The following is a 20789-nucleotide window of genomic DNA, read 5'->3' as shown; positions in this document are numbered from 1 at the left end:
AAACCTATTTGTGTACACAACCTTGTCTGTAAATAAGACTTTAATTTTCTCTTGATACCATCTCAGAAACCGACCCTCATTTAAGTAATCTGGTATTTGGTTAGATTGTTTCAAGTAGATTTTGTATTCTGGATTTACAATTTTGTTAACAAATACACAAAGATTTTGGTGACCACTTTGCAAGTATTTGTTAATCCTTGAGTTTAAGAATCTGTTTGTCTTTTTAAAATACTACTTAATATTTCACAGCCTAACTAAGTGTAATGAGATCACTATTTTAAGTCTAGGAAATAAAGCATCATATATCTAAAGATGAATAATTTCAAATGAGCTGATAAGGTTTTTGTTATTACTTTTTCATTTGAAATGTTTTATGGACTGGCTTAACTCTGTTTAAATTTTATTTTTCACTGTTGTGTTTATGGTTTATTTTGTATAAATTTTTATAATAAAATAATTTAAATTTTCCAAAAAAAACAAAAGAGTTTTAAATTAGTCATTCAAAATCAGCAGGTCAACCCCTAAGTCTACTGGATAAACCCTCAGGCAAGCCCAGCTACTGTGCTTGTATGTGTGCCAGACAAGTTTGATCACAGCTACAAGCTGAGTATGGCTGTGGGTGGGCATGGATGTGAGTGTTTCTGAAAGCCTAAAAGATGAGGCTGAAAAGGTGGGCAGAGGCTAGATTGTGGAAGGCTTTGAAAGTCAGGTTAAGGAATGTAGGCTTTATCCTGTCAGCATCAGGAAGGAACTGAAGGGTTTTTACACTCAAAGCTGTGAGGTACACAGCGCAGTTTTCCAGGAAGGTGAATCTACAGCATTTCGAAGGACAAACCTAAGGGAGGAGATACTAGAGGCAAGGAGTCTAAAGTGTTAAGAATCTGTACAATGTGGTGATGGTTAAAATGTAAAGGAGGGATATAAAAGACCTGAAGGATACAAAAGACGTGAAGAATTAAAAGACTTTGGGTTAAAGATGGCAGATTGAACTCACACATTTAGCTCTGCTCCTTCCTCAAAACCCTGATAAAATTATAGCAAAGGAATTTTTAAAAGGCATAAATACAAAAGGATGGGGGATACAGGGGAGAAGGCATTAACAGCAAATTTTGGAAACCAGATAGCAGACAGACAAATAGTAACCAAGTTAGTAGAAAGTGGGAACCTGTATCCGAAGTCATCAGTAGGGAAAGCTGAGAGGCAGCTCAATTTATACCACAAGGGACTTCCCTCGTGGCCCAGTGATTAAGAATCTACCTCCTAATGCTGAGGACGCGGGTTCGATCCCTGGTCAGGGAACTAAGATCCCACATGCTGCGAGGCACCTAAGCCCGTGTGCCTCAACGAAAAATCCCGTGTGCTGCAACGAAGACCCGACGCAGCCAAAAATAAATAAATAAATATTTTTTAAAAAAAATTTTATACCACAGAGCTCCAAAAAGGTTCAGGAATTTGTAGTGCCAGGTACCTCTACAAGTAGGGGTGAACGACTGGCTAACACCAGGAGGACTGGTTGAAAGTCAGCCTGAGATGATGATAGACCTGCAGAGCCAAACAACTCCCCTTGAAGACCTCCACAGAAGACGGGAGGGCTAGTCCCTTAGAGAAGATCCCTGAAGCTCAGAAGAAAACTTTACCAAGAAAATCTATGATCCTCAGAGAAATTAAAGAAGACTTTGCAGCCATGAGACAAGAAGAGGAAATTTTAAAGGACTTTTGAGAAAATAGAAGAGGTCTTAGGAATTAAAAATATGACAATAGGTGCTTATATGTGGAATCTAAAAAAAATACAAATGAACTTATTTACAAAACAGAAAGAGACTCACAGACATAGAAAACAAACTTATGGTTACCAAAGGGGAAGGGGGTGGGGATAAATCAGGAGTTTGGGATTAACATACACACACTACTATATATAAAATAGATAACCAACAAGGACCTACTGCATAACACAGGGAACTATACTTAATATTTTGTAATAACCTATATGGAAAAGAATCTGAAAAAGAATATATATATATATATATATATATGTATGTATGTATAACTGAATCACTGCGCTGTACACCTGAAATTAACACAACACTGTAAATCAACTATACTTCAATCTTTAAAAAATGACAAGAGGAATTTAAACCTTAATAAAAGGGTTGGAAGATAAAGCTGACGAAATGTCTTAGAAAGCAGTGTTTAAAAAAAGAAAGAAAGAAATGAAGAACAGGAAAAAAAAAAAGAGGAAAATTAATGATCAACCCAGGTATATGAAAAACAGAAGTTATGTGGATAGACAGAGTTCTTTCTGAATGTCTTTTAGGGATATTAAGTAATCTGCTGAAGATTGAACAGCTGATAAGAGGTAGAGCTGGGATTCTTAACCAGATGTGTGTGACTTTTTCAAGAGCAAGCTTTCTCCATTCCACTGTGCTATAATAAAGTCTCTATGGTAGGAACCAACTTGACCAATCACATCTATCTTCTCCTCCCCCAAACATTTTGTCAAAGATCAGAGCCAGGGAATGTGGTGACAGCCACTTCATGCTGAACCAGGTTAGGCTTTGAGGTCCACTGTTTAGAGAATCTCTGGTTTCATTCTTCAGTTGTAAATTCTCTCAAGGTCCATTCTAATTTTAGGATTTTAAGGCTGCCTTCATACTTACGATCTATTTTCAATTTCTTACTTAGGATCACTGCTTTGGATGCTTCCCCCTCTCTCATTATAAGTGATTTGGTCCTTTCTAAACCAACTTCAGTCATTTGTTCTTTCATCTTACTACTTCTACTCCACCTTTCCTCCTTGTGTTCACGGTCTCTTCTGTCTATCAACACTTTATTTCAGTAGACATATCTATTCATACTTTGCTCCTGTTGGAGATGTAGTTTCCAGTCCTTTCAAACAACAACATATACAACAACAAAAGCTCCACCTTATGTCTCATCAGTTTCTGGCATCTCAATAAGGGAGTCTAGTTTCCCATGACTTAACCATACTTCTTAAAATGTTTTTTAATACCTTTCTGCTCTAATGAATTTGTTTAGCCACGATATTCCTCTGCCACATTTCCTAGCTTTGGAGAGATTCATTTCAGCTGTTATCTTTCTATGGCCAGAAAAATTACTTCTCACTTGACAAATCATAAACTCCCTTCTTATACATAAACTCAATTAACCCGTCTCAACAATTTCCCTTTTGAAAATACACTCTAGAATGTTTATATGTGTTTAACGATTCTGTAACTGTCCTTCAATTTCATGTTTTTATATTCTAAGTATGAATTCCTTTGTCAATCTCTAATTATTTCTAGACCTTTTCATGGAATCTTAAACAGCAAAACTAAAAGGAAACTTAAAAGGTAACCTAGGTCCACCTCCTACTCGAAACATTTATTCACACATTCATTAAACATTTATTGAGTACCTATGTGTTAGGCCCTGGTGTTCCAAGATAAATAAAACAAAAATCCTTGCTCTGAAAAAGCTCAGTCTAGTGGGAGACAGAGATAAACAAATAAATTACAACATAGGAAATGCTATAGAAGATGATAGACATAGAACAGTAGGAACACAAAAGAAAAGAGTGACCAAAAATGCTTTGTAGCTCACAAAACAATTTCACAATCCATTAGTTCATTTACTTCTCTAAATGACTCTGTGACACAAGCATTACAAGCAAGGAAATGGACAATCAGAAAGGTTATAGGACTTATCCAAGGTCACTCACCTAATACTGAGTGCTGGAATTAAAACTTTCTTCTTCCAATTTTAAAATTTGAGTACATGCCAATCAAGCTCTGCTGACTCTTTCTCTTTTCTACCTACTGCTTTAGGGGTTACATGCAGGAAAAGGACATCATTTAATAATTTTAGGGACTCCCCTGGTGGCACAGCGGTTAAGAATCCGCCTGCCAATACAGAGGACATGGGTTTGAACCTTGCTCCAGGAAGATCCCACATGCCGTGGAGCAACTAAGCCCATGCGCCACAACTACTGAGCCTGTGCTCTAGAGCACACGAGCCACAACTACTGAGTCTGCATGCCACAACTACTGAAGCCTGCACGCCTAGAGCCCGTGCTCTGCAACAAGAGAAGCCACCGCAATGAGAAGCCTGTGCACCGCAACAAAGAGTAGTCCCCACTCACCACAACTAGAGAGAAAGCCCATGTGCAGCAACAAAGACCAAACGTAGCCAAAAATATATAAATAAATTTATTTTTAAAAATAAATAAATAATTTTACTTTCTTCAATTTCTCTTAGGAAGCATATGTTCATTAGTTTAACTGCTTCTCCATTTAAATTCAAATCCATTTTTTTAACATCTTTATTGGAGTATAATTGCTTTACAATGGTGTGTTAGTTTCTGCTTTATAACAAAGTGAATCAGTTATATATACACATATGTCCCCATATCTCTTCCCTCTTGCATCTCCCTCCCTCCCACCCTCCTTATCCCACCCCTCTAGGTGGTCACAAAGCACCAAGCTGATCTCCCTGTGCTATGCGGCTGCTTCCCACTAGCTATCTATTTTACGTTTAAGTGTATATATGTCCATGCCACTCTCTCATTTTGTCCTAGCTTACCTTTCCCCCTCCCCATATCCTCAAGTCCATTCTCTAGTAGGCCTGCATCTTTATTCCCATCTTGCCACTAGGTTCTTCTGACCACTTTTTTTTCTTTTTTTTAGATTCCATATATATGTGTTAGCATATGGTATTTCTTTTTCTCTTTCTGACTTACTTCACTCTGTATGACAGACTCTAGGTCCATCCACCTCACTACAAATAACTCAGTTTCGTTCCTTTTTATGGCTGAGTAATATTCCATTGTATACATGTGCCACATCTTCTTTATCCATTCATCTGTTGGTGGACACTTAGGTTGCTTCCATGTCCTGGCTATTGTAAATAGAGCTGCAATGAACATTTTGGTACATGACTCTTTTTGAATTATGGTTTTCTCAGGGTATATGCCCAGTAGTGGGATTGCTGGGTCGTATGGTAGTTCTATTTTTAGTTTTTTAAGGAACCTCCATACTGTTCTCCATAGTGGCTGTATCAATTTACATTCCCACCAACAGTGCAAGAGCATCCCCTTTTCTCCACACCCTCTCCAGCATTTATCATTTGTAGATTTTTTGATAATGGCCATTCTGACCGGTGTGAGATGATATCTCATTGTAGTTTTGATTTGCATTTCTCTGATGATTAATGATGTTGAGCATTCTTCCATGTGTTTGTTGGCAATCTGTATATCTTCTTTGGAGAAATGTCTATTTAGGTCTTCTGCTCGTTTTTGGATTGGGTTCAGGAACAAGACAAGGTTGCCCACTCTCACCACTATTATTCAACATAGTTTTGGAAGTTTTAGCCACAGCAATCAGAGAAGAAAAAGAAATAAAAGGAATCCAAATTGGAAAAGAAGAAGTAAAGCTGTCACTGTTTGCAGATGACATGATACTATACATAGAGAATCCTAAAGATGCCACCAGAAAACTACTAGAGCTAATCAATGAATTTGGTAAAGTAGCAGGATACAAAATTAATGCTCAGAAATCTCTTGCATTCCTATACACTAATGATGAAAAATCTGAAAGTGAAATTAAGAAAACACTCCCATTTACCATTGCAACAAAAAGAATAAAATATCTAGGAATAAACCTACCTAAGGAGACAAAAGACCTCTATGCAGAAAATTATAAGACACTGATGAAAGAAATTAAAGATGATACAAATAGATGGAGAGATATACCATGTTCTTGGATTGGAAGAATCAACATTGTGAAAATGACTCTACTACCCAAAGCAATCTACAGATTCAATGCAATCTCTATCAAACTACCAATGGCATTTTTCACAGAACTAGAACAAAAGATTTCACAATTTGTATGGAAACACAAAAGACCCCGAATAGCCAAAGCAATCTTGAGAACGAAAAATGGAGCTGGAGGAATCAGGCTCCCTGACTTCAGACTATACTACAAAGCTACAGTCATCAAGACAGTATGGTACTGGCACAAAAACAGAAATATAGATCAATGGAACAGGATAGAAAGCCCAGAGATAAACCCACGCACATATGGTCACCTTATCTTTGATAAAGGAGGCAAGCATGTACAGTGGAGAAAAGACAGCCTCTTCAGTAAGTGGTGCTGGGAAAACTGGACAGCTACAAGTAGAAGAATGAAATTAGAACATTCTCTAACACCATAAACAAAAATAAACTCAAAATGGATTAAAGACCTAAATGTAAGGCCAGACACCATCAAACTCTTAGAGGAAAACATAGGCAGAACACTCTATGACATAAATCACAGCAAGATCCTTTTTGACCCACCTCCTAGAGAAATGGAAATAAAAACACAAATAAACAAATGGGACCTAATGAAACTTAAAAGCTTTTGCACAGCAAAGGAAACCATAAACAAGACGAAAAGACAACCTTCAGAATGGGAGAAAATATTTTCAAATGAAGCAACTGACAAAGGATTAATCTCCAAAACATACAAGCAACTCATGCAGCTCAATATCAAATCCATTTTTACATTGTCCATGTATATACCACGAGGCACTGAAATTCTCTGGTAACCTACCACATTCTAAGAAATAAGAAACCCAGTACCTTATGATTCTCTCTCTCATGTACCTAAGAGAGCCCCTAAACCTCTTGAGGGAAACATGTTCTTTGTATCATGCCTGGTTTATTGCTTTTAAACTGCATTCAGTTCTACTAACAGAACTAGGAAACTGAATCTGTCTTGCATTTTAAATTATTCATGATTCAGTCATTTACTGAGCACTTACTCTCTATAAGGCACTCATACTTCATATAAGGCACTGGACTACACACTGTGAAAGATACAGAAATGAATAAGACATAGTACTCACCCTCATGAGTCTTGGAATGTAAAATGAGAGATAAGACATATCACAAATAACTCCAATCTAAGGAATACTGTGGTAAGTGTTGTAATAATGGTAATAGACATTGTACAATTTCAAAACATGAAAGTGGTAGTATTTGAGCTAGAAATTAAAGAATGAACAGAAATTTGGCATTGGAAAATTGGAACGAAGGGATTACAAATAGATGGAATAGCTTGAGCAAAGGCATGATAATAGAAGAAGACAGTAGCTAATAACCACAGCTACCATTTATTAAGCACTTATCATGTGCTAGGCACTGTTCCAAATGCTTTAATACATTATCCCATTTAATCCTCATAACAACCATATGAAGTAGATAATACTATTATTTCCATACTGCAGATGAAGAAGCCTAAGATTAGAAAGGTAATAATATTAGTAAATAATATTAGTAAATATTATTTAAAACTTCTTTTTTGCCTATCAAATTTAAAAGACAGCTGCATAATGCAGTAATTATAAATCTGTGTTGATGAGCATACAAAGCATTAAGATGAATTTGTATAATAATAACAGCACAAAGGAGGGAGGAGGGAAAGGAGCTACATACGAGCATATATTTTTAATAATATTGAAATTAAGTTGGTACTAATCTGAACTAGATTGCTATAAATTGAGACATTAATTGTAATCCATAACGTAACCACTAAGAACAAACTCAAAATAATAGTAAAAGAAAGGACAAGGAAATAAAAATAGTACACTAAAAATATCTATTTAACACAATAGAGGGCAGTAATGAAGGGACAAAAAAGACCTAAAATTTATAGAAAGAAAATAGCAATATATCAGATATAAATCCTACCTTATCAATAATTTCATTAAATGTACATGGATGAAATATTCCATTTAAAAGGCACAGGTTGGCAAAAGGGACCCCCAAAAAAATGATCCAAATAAACATATGATGTCTACAAGAGACACAATTTTGATTCAGAGACACAAACAGATTGAAAGTAAAAGGATTTTACATACAGTTGACACTTGAACAAAATGGGTTTGAACTGCACGGGTCCACTCATACATGGATTTTTTCCCAATAAATACATACTACAGTGCTACACAATCTGCTATTGGTTGAATCCGTGGATGCAGAATCGTGGATAGAGAGGGCTGACTCTAAAGTTATACACAGATTTTTGACTGTGTAGGCAGTCAGGGCCCCTAGCCCCCATGTTGTTCTAGGGTCAACTGTATACAGATATATCATGCAAACAGTAACCAAAAGAGAGCTAGAGTGGCTATACTTCTAACAGACAAAATAGACTTTAAGACAAAAAGCATTATGAGAGGTAAAGAAGGACTTTTATAACAATAAAAGTATCAATCTATCAAGAATATATAACAATTATAAACATATATGTACCTAACAGCAGAGCCCCAAAAATATATGAAGCAAAAACTGACAGAACTGAAGGAAGAAACAGACAATTCAACAATGATAGTTAGAGACTTGAATAAACACTTTCAATAATGGATAGAACAACTAGACAGAAGATCAACAAGAAAATGAAAGACTTTAACAACACTGTAAACCTCCTAGACGTAACAGACATCTGTAGAACACTCCACCCATTGACAACAGAATACACATTCTTCTCAAGTGTACATGGAACGTTCTCCAGGATAGACCATATGTTAGGCCATAACACAAGTCTCAATAAATTTAACAGATCTGAAATCACACAAAGTATAATGTAATTGAAAGGAATTAAAGAAGACCAAATAAATGGAAAGACATCCTGTATTCATGAATTGGAAGACTTAATATTGTTAAGATGGCAATATCCCCCAAATTGATCTACAGATTCCATGCAATCTTATCAAAATCCCAGTCAGCTTTTTGAAGAAATTGAAAAGCACTTCCTAAAACTCATATGGAAATGCAAAGTTCCAGAATAGCCAAAATAATCTTGAAAAAGAACAAAGCTGGAGGACTCCCACTTCCTAATTTCAAAATTTATTAAAAGCTACAGACTAAAATCAAGACTATGGGTGGGATTCCCTGGTGGTCCAGTGGTTAAGAATCCACCTTCCAATGCAGGGGACACGGGTTCGATTGCTGGCCAGGGGACTAAGATCCCACATGCCGCGGGATCTATGCCCATGCACCGCAACTACTGAGCCCACGTGCCACAACTACAGAGCCCACGTGCTCTGGAGCCCACGTGCCACAACTAGAGAGAAGCCCATGAGCCACAATGAAAAGCCTGCATGCCACAACAAAAGACCCCACGTGCCGCAACTAAGACCCAACACAGCCAAAAATAAATAAATAAATAAATAGATTAGAGATAATCTCAGAGATTACAAGTACACAAAAAGGAGCAACAAACTTATAAAAAAAGAAAAAAAGACTATGGGTACTGGTCTAAGGATAGACATATAGACTAACGGAATAGGAGTGAAAGTTCAGAAATAAACCCACAGATTTATGGACACTTCATTTTCAATAAGGGAATCAAGACAAGTCAATTGGAGCAAAAGAGTCTTTTCAACAAATAATGTCAGGACAACTGGATATCCATGTACAAAAGAATGAAGTTAGATCCCTACCTCACACATATACAAAAATTAACTCAAAATGGATCAAAGACCTATATTTAAGATGTAAAACTAGAAGACTTTTATAAGAAAACATAAGCATAAATTTTAATGACCTTAGATTAGGCTTCTTAAATATGACACCTAAAGCACAAGCAACCAAAGAAAAAGTAAATAAAGTGAATGTCATCAAAATTTTCAAGTTTTGCACTTCAAAGAACACTATCAAGAAATTGAGATGACAATTCACAGAATGGAAGAAAATATTTGGAAGAAATGGAAGAAAATATACAGAAATGGAAGAATGGAAGAAAATATACAGAACTCTTACAATTCAACAATAAAAAGAAAAATAATCCAATTTAAAAATGGGCAAAGGATTTGAATAGACATATTTCTAAAGAAGATATGCAAATGACAAATAAGCACATGAAAAGATGCTCAATATCATTAGTCATCAAAAAATGTAAATTAAAACTACAATGAAAGATCACTTCATAACAATTAGGATGGCTATAAGCAAAAACAGTAACAAGTGTTGACGAGGGTGTAGAGAAATTGGAACCCTCATACATTGCTGGTGGGAATGTAAAATGGTATAACAACTTTTGAAAATAGGCTGGCGGTCTCTCAAAATAGTAAGCATAGTGACCATATGACCCAGTAATTCTACTCCCAGGTATATACCCAGTATCTACCCAGTAGAATTGGAAGCATATTTTCACTCAAAACATCACATACAAATGTTCATAGCAACACTATTCATATTATCCAAAAGGTGAAAACAGCCCAAATGACCATCAACTTATGAATGGGTAAACAAAAAGTGGTATATTGATACAATGGAATATTGTTCAATCATAAAAGGAATGAAGTAGTGATACATGCTATAACATGGATGAACTCTGAAAACATTATGCTAAGTGAAAGAAGTCAGACACAAGAGGCCACACTTTTTATGATTCCATTTATATGAAATGTCCAGAAGAGGCAAGTCCATAGAGACAGAAATTAGATTAGTAGATTAGCAGCTGAAAAATTCCAATGGCATTTTCCACAGAGATAGAAAGAGCAACCGTAAAATTTGTATGGAACTACAAAAGACCCCGAATAGCCAAAGCAATCTTGAGAGAGAAGAATAAAACTGGAGGCATCATATTTCCTGATTTCAAACTATACTACAAAGCTATGGTAATCAAAATAGTATGGTACTGATATAAAAATAGACACACAGACTAATAGAACAGGATCAAGAGCCCAGAAATAAATCCCTGCATATATTGTCAACTAGTATTTGACAAGGGAGCCAAGAAATCGATAAGTGATGTTGAGAAACTGAATAACCACATTCAGAAGAATAAAATTGGATCCCTATCTTATACCACTCACAAAAATTAACTCAAAATGGATTAAAGACTTAAACATAAGACCTGAAACCATAAACTCCTAGAAGAAAACATAGGGTCAAAACTCCTTGACATTGGTCTTCACAACAATTTTTTTGGATATGACACCAAAAGCACAAGCAACAAAAGCAAAACTTAAGAAGCAGAACTACATCTAACTAAAAACCTTCTGCACAGCAAAAGAAACAATCAATAAAATGGAAAGACAACTTACAGAATGTGAGAAAATATTTGCAAATCATATATGTGATAAGGAGTTAATATCCAAAGTATATAAAGAACTCACACAACTCAATAGCAAAAAAACAATCTGACTGACAAATGGGCAGAGGACCTGAATACACACTTTGCCAAAGAAGACATACAGATGGCCAACAGACACATGAAAAGACGCTCAACATCACTAATCATCAGGGAAATGCAAATCAAAACCACAGTGAGATATCACCTCACACCTGTCAGAATGGCTATCATCAAAAAGACAAGAGATAAGAAGTGTTGGCGAGGATGTGGAGAAAAAGGAACCCTCGTGCACCCTTGGTGGGAATCTAAATTGGTACAGGCACCAAGGAAAACAGTATGGAGGTTCCCCAAAATTTTTTAAATAGAATTACCATATGATCCAGCCATCCCACTTCTGGGTATATATATAAAGGAAATGAAAACAGGATCTCAAACGGATAGCTGCACTCCCATGTTCATTGCAGCATTATTCACAACCTACTCAAGGCCTCATTAATTAGAAAGGGGAAGAATTGGGAAATGGACCCCTATGTGTATAGAGTATAGGGTGCGTGTGTGTGTGTGTGTCTGACTCTAAAGCCTATGCCGGTAGCCTCTAATGCTACCTCTCCACTTCAAAATATGGTTATGAGTTGTTGTTATTGTTGTTTATAATGAAATTATTTAAAAATAGGTAATGCATGCATATGGTACACAATGTGAAAAGTAAAAAGAAACAGAGAAACAGTGAAAAATAAGTATGAAATAAATAGTCTCCTTCTCACTCTTGTCCCCCAGCCACCCAGGAGACAACCACTGTTAACAGTTGCTTTTCAAATTAAAAAAAATTTTTATTTTCACAAAAGTGAAAATGATGCCACTGCATCATTTCATAGCCCATGTAACCCTGAGCCATGTTATTATGGATTCCTACTTTAATTTTTAAATTTTTCTGTGTAAAACATTCTTCAAAATTGATCCCATAGAAAACATGATAAAAACAGCTCATAGTGCATTGCAAATGCTAATGCTTTTCAGACATTAATTGTTCAATTTAGCTAATCAAGCTTAGTGACACAGCATATTCTAATTCTTTTACGTTTTCTATTTCAATGATGTAACTTCTTTTTACAATAAGATGGAACATCTGTCTGATGAAAAATGGGCCATTATTATTCATCTGAAGCCACGAAGGCAGTTTCAGGGGAGATTTACATTTATTTCCTCTACAGTGCCTAGCATAATGCATTAAATATAGTAAAAAACAAAAACAAGACAAAATTTTTTAAAAACACAATAAATATGTTGAATGAGTAACTAAATAATGAAGAGAATAGTACATGGTTTATTGACTAGTTCTTGCTTGCAATATCCCTTGCATGACAATCCAGTATAATGACTTTAGCACAATGGCACTTTGTTGCCAAAGTTATTCAATTTCAGATTCATCTGAGTCTTGAACTTGAAGCAACAAATATCTGAAATATTGTCAAGGACATTGCTTTCTTACATAAATATATTAAAGCATTCACCTCAGGAAAGACCACCCATTATAGTTCCCTTGAAAAGAGTTACAGAAAAAGCAGATGGCTCTATTCAAGGTGGTAAGGGGGAGGGGAGTGCATTGTCCTTATTTTAAATAAGTCAAAAACTGCGGTACATGTATTTGATGTGCAAACTTACAATGTTCAATCTTTTCAATGATATTACCTTTTTCCCTGGAGTTTAGGAGAAAACAAGCCACATGTAGATAAAAGATTATGAGTCTACTGAATATATCATCTATCACTGCGTTGAATTGTTTATGGCATTATACTCAGTCACAGAGCATTTGCTCTCATTTTGTCACTAATTAGCATATAATATAACTGAATTTACTATGTATAAGTTTCATTATAGGACTTCCACTATTGTGACACACTCTAGCATCAAGGACATGGGAATTCTGCAACAAAAGAAAATTAAAGTACCACATAACAGTTAAGATATAATCCACTACTTTTTCCTTAAAAAAAAAAAAAAAAACTTGTCCTTCAGAACATATCAAGGAAAGAATTTTCTTTAATGAAATTTGTTAGGGACTGAATTGTGTCCCCCAAAATTCATATGTTGAAACCCTAATCCCTAATGTGACGGTATTTGGAAATGGGGCCTTTAGGGAGTGACAAGGTTGAGATGAGGTCATGAGGGTGCGGTCTTCATGATGGCATCAGTGCCCTTATAAGGAGAGACACCAAAGAGTTTGCTCTCTCTCTCTCTCTTTTCCTTTGCCATGTGAGGACACAGCAAGAAGGCAGCTAGCAGCAACCAGGAAGAGAGCGCTTACCAGGACCCAACCCTGTTGATGCCCTGATCTTGGGCTTCCCAGTCTCCAGAACCGTGAGAAAATAAATGTCTGTTGTTTAAGCCACTCAGTCTATGGTATTTTGTTATGGCAGCCCAAGCTGACTAAGACAAAACGTATTAAAGAATTTGGAGATAAAACCTTAAGCAAGTCAGCACCTTATCAGTGAGGTATTATGGGAAGAGCACTGGACGGGATGTAAGGGGTGCGTTTGGTTATATACAGCCTGGGCTTCATGACTGACTTCTTGTGTGACCTTGAACACGTTGATTCCACATCTCTATAATTAGGGGACTGGATGAGCTCCCATTATGGCCACTGTGCAGCACCACCCCGACTCCCACTCTGACCATGACTGTGCCTGGGGACTGTAGTCACTAATGACACTGCAGTAACTAGGTGAGACATGAAGACATAATCACTGGAGGCAAGGACGAGGAGAATAACACAATGTGGTGTATAAATTGCCACTCTAACGTGATATATAAGGCAAGATGCATAACTGAGATGAGCATTTATGAAACCTGCTTCAAAAACAAAGATCAAAATGGAATACTGCAGCACCATCGCCATCTCTTTGTACTAGGGGTTAAGATGTACAAAAAGATGAAAAGAACGCAGATACACCAGAAAAAGAATGCTGCAGCCACAGAAAACACAGTGGTCACTCAACTCCTTTCTACTCTTCATTATCGTGTAAAATGATTTTTCCAAGATAAAGTATAAGAAAGGGGCTTCCCTGGTGGCACAGTGGTTAAGAATCTGCCTGCCAATGCAGGGGACACGGGTTCGAGCCCTGGTCTGGGAAGATCCCACATGCCGCGGAGCAACTAAGCCCATGCGCTACAACTACTGAGCCTGCGCTCCAGAGCCCGCGAGCCACAACTACTGAAGCCCGCATGCCACAACTACCGAAGCCCACACGCATAGAGCCCACGCTCCGCAACAAGAGAAGCCACTGCAATGAGAAGCCCATGCACCGCAACAAAGAGTAGCTCCCACTCACCGCAACTGGAGAAAGCCCGTGCACAGCAACAAAAACCCAACTCAGCCAAAAATAAATAAATAAATAAATAAATTTATTTATTTATTTATTTTAAAAAAAAGTATAAGAAAGAGTATAATGGCGTAGAGAAAAGAGAACGTGAGATATTAACCCAGGACACAGTAGTGCCGTCAGCAAAAAATTTGTCTTCCACTTAATACCTCTAAATGCTGAGGAAGTAAAGGACAGAAGAGTTACTGAAGCAACTGGATTTAGTCCACTTTACAAATACTTTATAGTAACTAACACACAACTACATTTTGCTACGTCAGCTAAAATTCCCCATGCAATTTTTGAATTTTGAATTTTACAGCTTTTTAATTTCTACATTTAACACACCAACTTACTGGAATAATAACAGTTGCAATGCTTACTCATATACATCTTAGCAGATACGTATCCAGCAGAGGTTCCCAGAAGGACCCATAACAGAATAGCACTGGTCATTAAAGCACCTCGATTGGCAGGGGAAAGGAAACCAAGACAGGCCAGAACTAAAGGCACAAAAGAGAAATATCAAACCAGTGACAATAATGGCCTCAAAAGCACATAGGACTTTATAATAAAGACAACCTTATGAAGATATTTTTATGAAACAGCATACAAGGAAATTCTTTGATGTTATTCTCTTAGCTAATTTTTTTTAAACATCTTTATTGAAGTATAATTGCTTTACAATGGTGTGTTAGTTTCTGCTTTATAACAAAGTGAATCAGTTATACATATACATATGTTCCCATATCTCTTCCCTCTTGCATCTCCCTCCCTCCCACCCCCCCATCCCACCCCTCTAGGTGGTCACAAAGCACCGAGCTGATCTCCCTGTGCTATGTGGCTGCTTCCCACTAGCTATCTATTTTACATTTGGTAGTGTATATATGTCCATGACACTCTCTCACCCTGTCACATCTCACCCCTCCCCCTCCCCATATCCTCAAGTCCATTCTCTAGTAGGTCTGTGTCTTTATTCCCATCTTGCCACTAGGTTCTTCATGGCCTTTTTTTTTTTTCCTTAGATTCCATATATATGTGTTAGCATACTGTATTTCTTTTTCTCTTTCTGACTTACTTCACTCTGTATGACAGACTCTAACTCCATCCACCTCATTACAAATACCTCCATTTCATTTCTTTTTATGGCTGAGTAATATTCCATTGTATATATGTGCCACATCTTCTTTATCCATTCATCCGATGATGGACACTTAGGTTGATTCCATGTCCTGGCTATTGTAAATAGAGCTGCAATGAACATTTTGGTACATGACTCTTTTTGAACTATGGTTTTCTCAGGGTATATGCCCAGTAGTGGGATTGCTGGGTCGTATGGTAGTTCTATTTGTAGTTTTTTAAGGAACCTCCATACTGTTCTCCATAGTGGCTGTATCAATTTACATTCCCACCAACAGTGCAAGAGTGTTCCCTTTCCTCCACACCCTCTCCAGCATTTATTGTTTCTAGATTTTTTGATGATGGCCATTCTGACCGGTGTGAGATGATATCTCATTGTAGTTTTGATTTGCATTTCTCTAATGATTAATGATGTTGAGCATTCTTTCATGTGTCTGTTGGCAATCTGTATATCTTCTTTGGAGAAATGTCTATTTAGGTCTTCTGCCCATTTTTGGATTGGGTTGTTCGTTTTTTTGTTATTGAGCTGCATGAGCTGCTTGTAAATCTTGGAGATTAATCCTTTGTCAGTTGCTTCATTTGCAAATATTTTCTCCCATTCTGAGGGTTGTCTTTTGGTCCTGTTTATGGTTTCCTTTGCTGTGCAAAAGCTTTTAAGTTTCATTAGGTCCCATTTGTTTATTTGTGTTTTTATTTCCATTCCTCTAGGAGCTGGGTCAAAAAGAATCTTGCTGTGATTTATGTCATAGAGTGTTCTGCCTATGTTTTCCTCTAAGAGTTTGATAGTGTCTGGCCTTACACTTAGGTCTTTAATCCATTTTGAGTTTATTTTTGTGTATGGTGTTAGGGAGTGTTCTAATTTCATACTTTTACATGTACCTGTCCAATTTTCCCAGCACCGCTTATTGAAGAGGCTGTCTTTTCTCCACTGTATATGCTTGCCTCCTTTATCAAAGATAAGGTGACCATATGTGCGTGCGTTTATCTCTGGGCTTTCTATCCTGTTCCATTGATCTATATTTCTGTTTTTGTGCCAGTACCAAACTGTCTTGATTACTGTAGCTTTGTAATATAGTCTGAAGTCAGGGAGCCTGATTCCTCCAGCTCCATTTTTCGTTCTCAAGATTGCTTTGGCTATTCGGGGTCTTTTGTGTTTCCATACAAATTGTGAAATTTTTTGTTCTAGTTCTGTGAAAAATGCCAGTGGTAGTTTGATAGGGATTGCATTGAATCTGTAGATTGCTTTGGGTAGTAGAGTCATTTTCACAGTGTTGATTCTTCCAATCCAAGAACATGGTATATCTCTCCATCTATTTGTATCATCTTTAATTTCTTTCATCAGTGTCTTATAATTTTCTGAAAAAGTGTGATTTTCCATACAAGGCAAATGATATGTTTTCAATTTAGCCTTTAATCTCACTGTTTAAATCAAAATTAAACAAAAGATCTTCCCCTTCCCTATTCCAGTAGTCACTGCATAAACAGCAAATCATTTTTCCCACAAAAATTTCCTTCTGTTTCCTTTTATTCAAGGTAAGGGGGAAAAAATCACAGTGAGACTTGGTCTCAGGAAAATATAACCTTAAGAGCTAAATTTTGAAATTATCACTGACATCTGAAACAGCTAATAAGCCGTTTATTTACAGCAGCTTTGTTTGTGAAAATCAGCACTCTGGTTATCAAAAACTGACAAACTCCATTTTTAGTTGATAAATGAAGGCAGCCAGAGTTCATCAGCCACTGTAAGCCTACTAACGATGCCATTGCGCTTATACATTTAAAGACCAGCACTCAGGCTTGCCATAGCATTTCAAAATGCTAGTCTTTGAATTATAACTCCCTGAGTTCATTTAAAATATGATTCTACCCACATGCTGATTTTCAAGAACGCACCTACCTTGCAAAGCATGGAACAAGTGTATTGGACATTACAATAAATTATTCAAAACTGAAGACGCTATGAAAGTTCCTTGATATAGGAACATATTCAGACTCATATCCTTAATTTGAGAAGAAAGAAATGTAAGTACTATAAAACACACATTTCCTTAAACTTTAGGGTAGAATTTTCAAAGTTCTTTTGTACACATGAATCAAAGTTTAACATATGTTAGCAGCTCACTAAGAATGTTGAAGAAGACACATATTGATCTGAGATTACTCACATAAAGTAATAAATGTCATAATCAAAACTTGTGTTCTTGACCCAGGAAAACTGACAGCAACATTCCACTCCTTGGAGGTCTGAATACATCCCCATGAACCAGCTTCCAACCAAACTCCTTCTGGCCATCTTCTTGCATATGAGAAAGTCTTTAATAAACACGGGAGTTACTAGGACAGAAAGTGACAAGAGCTCTGAAAGTTAGAGAAAAATGAATTTTCCTCTAGAGACAGACTAGCTGGAAACCAATGGCTCATTTTGGATAGAGTAGGTCTCTGGCAGGTATGTGACCCTGCCATACAAATGAGCTATTCCCTTACTTTAAGCTTTGCATTGGAGGGAGTGTGTTAATTATATAAAGGACACAACTGGCTTGATTTTCATGAAGAAAGCAACACGATTTAACATACATAAAAGATTCAACCAAGGGACTTCCTGGTGGCGCAGTGGTTAAGAATCCGCCTGTCAATGCAGGGGACACGGGTTCAATCCCTGGTCCGGGAAGATCCCACATGCTGCGGAGCAACTAAGCCCGTGTGCCACAACTACTGAAGCCTGCGCACCTGGAGCCCATGCTTCACAACAAGAGAAGCCACCGCTATGAGAAGCCCGCGTACCGCAACAAAGAGTAGCCCCCGCTCACCACAACTAGAGGAAGCCCACGCGCAGCAACAAAGATCAACGCAGCCAAAACGAAATAAATTAATTTAAAACAAAAAAGATTCAACCAATTCTATAGAAATTAAAAGTTCATCAATACACAAATGATTACAAGAGTCAAAACAGTATAAATTGATAAAACTAAATTTACCCTAAATTGTAGTATTTTGCAGTGTTTCATACATTTATCTCATGCTGTAAATCAATGAAAATCTTAAATAATGATATTTTGAAAGGTCAGAAACATGAAAAGGAATATAACCGAAGAGTTGATAGCAAATAACTCTCTAATAAACTCACCTGTACTTTTTAAGAATCAACACAACACTCTGTACTTTGATTCAGCATAATATGCAAAATTACTAGACATCAAAATGCGTTGTATTCAAGGTGCTATACTCTAAGTAGAAATATAACATTGAGAACTGGGCAAAGCAGGCACTCAAAATATTTGCTGAATCAAATATGTGCATTTTTACTTACGGGAAAACTCATCTGATTATATCTGATAATATCTTTATGGAGAGTCCTTAATATGATCATAGCCACCATTCCAGATAAGAAGACAGCAATAACAATGGAATTCATAATACTACAAAACATAAAGAAGGAAAAAGAGAAGTTAAATCTCAAGTTTCTTATTTGAATACTAAAAAGAAAATGTGTGCACACGTAAAAGAAAGACATTCAAATTATCATTATGTCGATCAGTTTTCTAAGGTTAAATGTGGATCAAAGGCTGAATACATCAATATATTAAATGAACTTAAAGCTCTATCACAAGGGGCTTCCCTGGTGGCGCAGTGGTTAAGAATCCGCCTGCCAATGCAGGAGACATGGGTTCGAGCCCTGGTCCGGGAAGATTCCCACATGCCGCGGAGCAACTAAGCCCATGCACCACAACTACTGAGCCTGCGCTAGAGCCCGTGAGCCACAACTACTAAAGCCCGCATGCCTAGAGCCCGTGCTCCGCAACAAGAGAAGCCACCGCAATGAGAAGCCTGCGCACCGCAACAAAGAGTAGCCCCCGCTCTCCGCAACTAGAGAAAGCCCGCGAACAGCAACGAAGACCCAACACAGCCAAAATCAAATAAATAAAAAATTTTTTAAAAAAAAGCTCTATCACAAAAGTGCATTACAAATAAATCAATAGAAGCAACACTATTCTTAAGGTTATTTTAGAACTTTGTAAGAGTACATTTCCAAAAAGAAACAAGGGGAAATGAATAAGATCAGGAACACAGACGTAGTTCCAGAACATGAAACTGAGAATGGAAGTTCAGGAATCAATGTTGAATTGATGACTGACTGACTGACTTCTTAGCTGATGGACCAAGGCTTTTAACTCTATCAAGTCTTTATCAAGCTTCGGGGTAAAGACCCCATGGACCACTTACCCCATGGACCACTTACCTACCAGCTCTTACATACTGTTTCCAAAACTGAATCTTAAAATCTATGCCCAAATCAAAATCAAGACCTTCTGCCATCCCACCACCCAGACAAATCCAGACACATCAAAAAAGTTTCACCAGAATCTATGAAAAGGCCAGCACTGTTTTAGAAAAATGCCACTAAGATAATGTCTAAAATGTCTGTTAAATGTCACAAGTAAATTAGCTCGAGACAGAAACTAAAGTACATTTATTGTTACATTATAAATATTAATACTACTAGAGATTAGCCCCACAATCTACCTGGACGCCCTTCCCTTTCACAACCCCTTTAAAGAAAGCATTTAAATAAATTTTATCCAGGGACTTCCCTGGTGGTCCAGCGGTAAAGAATCCGCCTTACAATGCAGGGGATGTGGGTTCCATCCCTGGTCAGGGAACTAAGATCCCACATGTCGTGGAGCAACTAAGCCCACGCACCACAACTACTGAGCTCGCGCACCTCAACTAGAGAGCCTGTGTGCCGCAAAATACAGAGCCTACGCACTCTGGAGCCCATGCACCACAACTAAAGAAGAGAAAACCCGCATGCTGCAACTAGACAGAAGACCACAACAAAAGATCCCGCATGCCTCAATGAAGATCCCATGTGCCACAACCAAGACACTATGCAGCCAATAATAAATAAAATAAACGATAAGTAAATCTTTAAAAAAATAATAAGTAAATAAATTTTATCTGAAGAGAGTTCTGGGTGGTGGACAAAATGGGACCTGGACTATTGCCCAAACAGAAGATTTTCTAGAAAAGCTACAATATGATAATAATAATGAGGAGGAGAAGGAGGTAGAGGAGAAGGAAGAATAAGGATAGAAATAGGAGGAGGAGAAGGGGGTGCTATTCTCACTTTAAAGGCAATAGCATTGTAAATCAACTATACTTCAATAAAATAAATTTT

At 37.1% G+C, this 20789-nt stretch overlaps 1 protein-coding gene across 1 annotated transcript in view; it reads right to left on the bottom strand.

Moving 5' to 3' along the window:
- The window catches only part of LOC133081912 (transmembrane 9 superfamily member 2-like), a 111350-nt gene that overhangs the window by 34713 nt on the left and 55848 nt on the right, over positions 1-20789 (bottom strand). Inside the window, 5 exon segments of the mRNA XM_061178226.1 lie at positions 14595-14652; positions 14857-14976; positions 17779-17814; positions 17817-17906; positions 18917-19029. Of these exon segments, the coding sequence (XP_061034209.1) occupies positions 14595-14652; positions 14857-14976; positions 17779-17814; positions 17817-17906; positions 18917-19029 (417 nt within the window).

Source organism: Eubalaena glacialis, chromosome X, assembly GCF_028564815.1.
Source record: "Eubalaena glacialis isolate mEubGla1 chromosome X, mEubGla1.1.hap2.+ XY, whole genome shotgun sequence".
NCBI lineage: Eukaryota > Metazoa > Chordata > Mammalia > Artiodactyla > Balaenidae > Eubalaena > Eubalaena glacialis.
The sequence above is the reverse complement of the archived record's forward strand: the minus strand, read 5'-3'. Positions and strand labels throughout refer to the sequence as shown.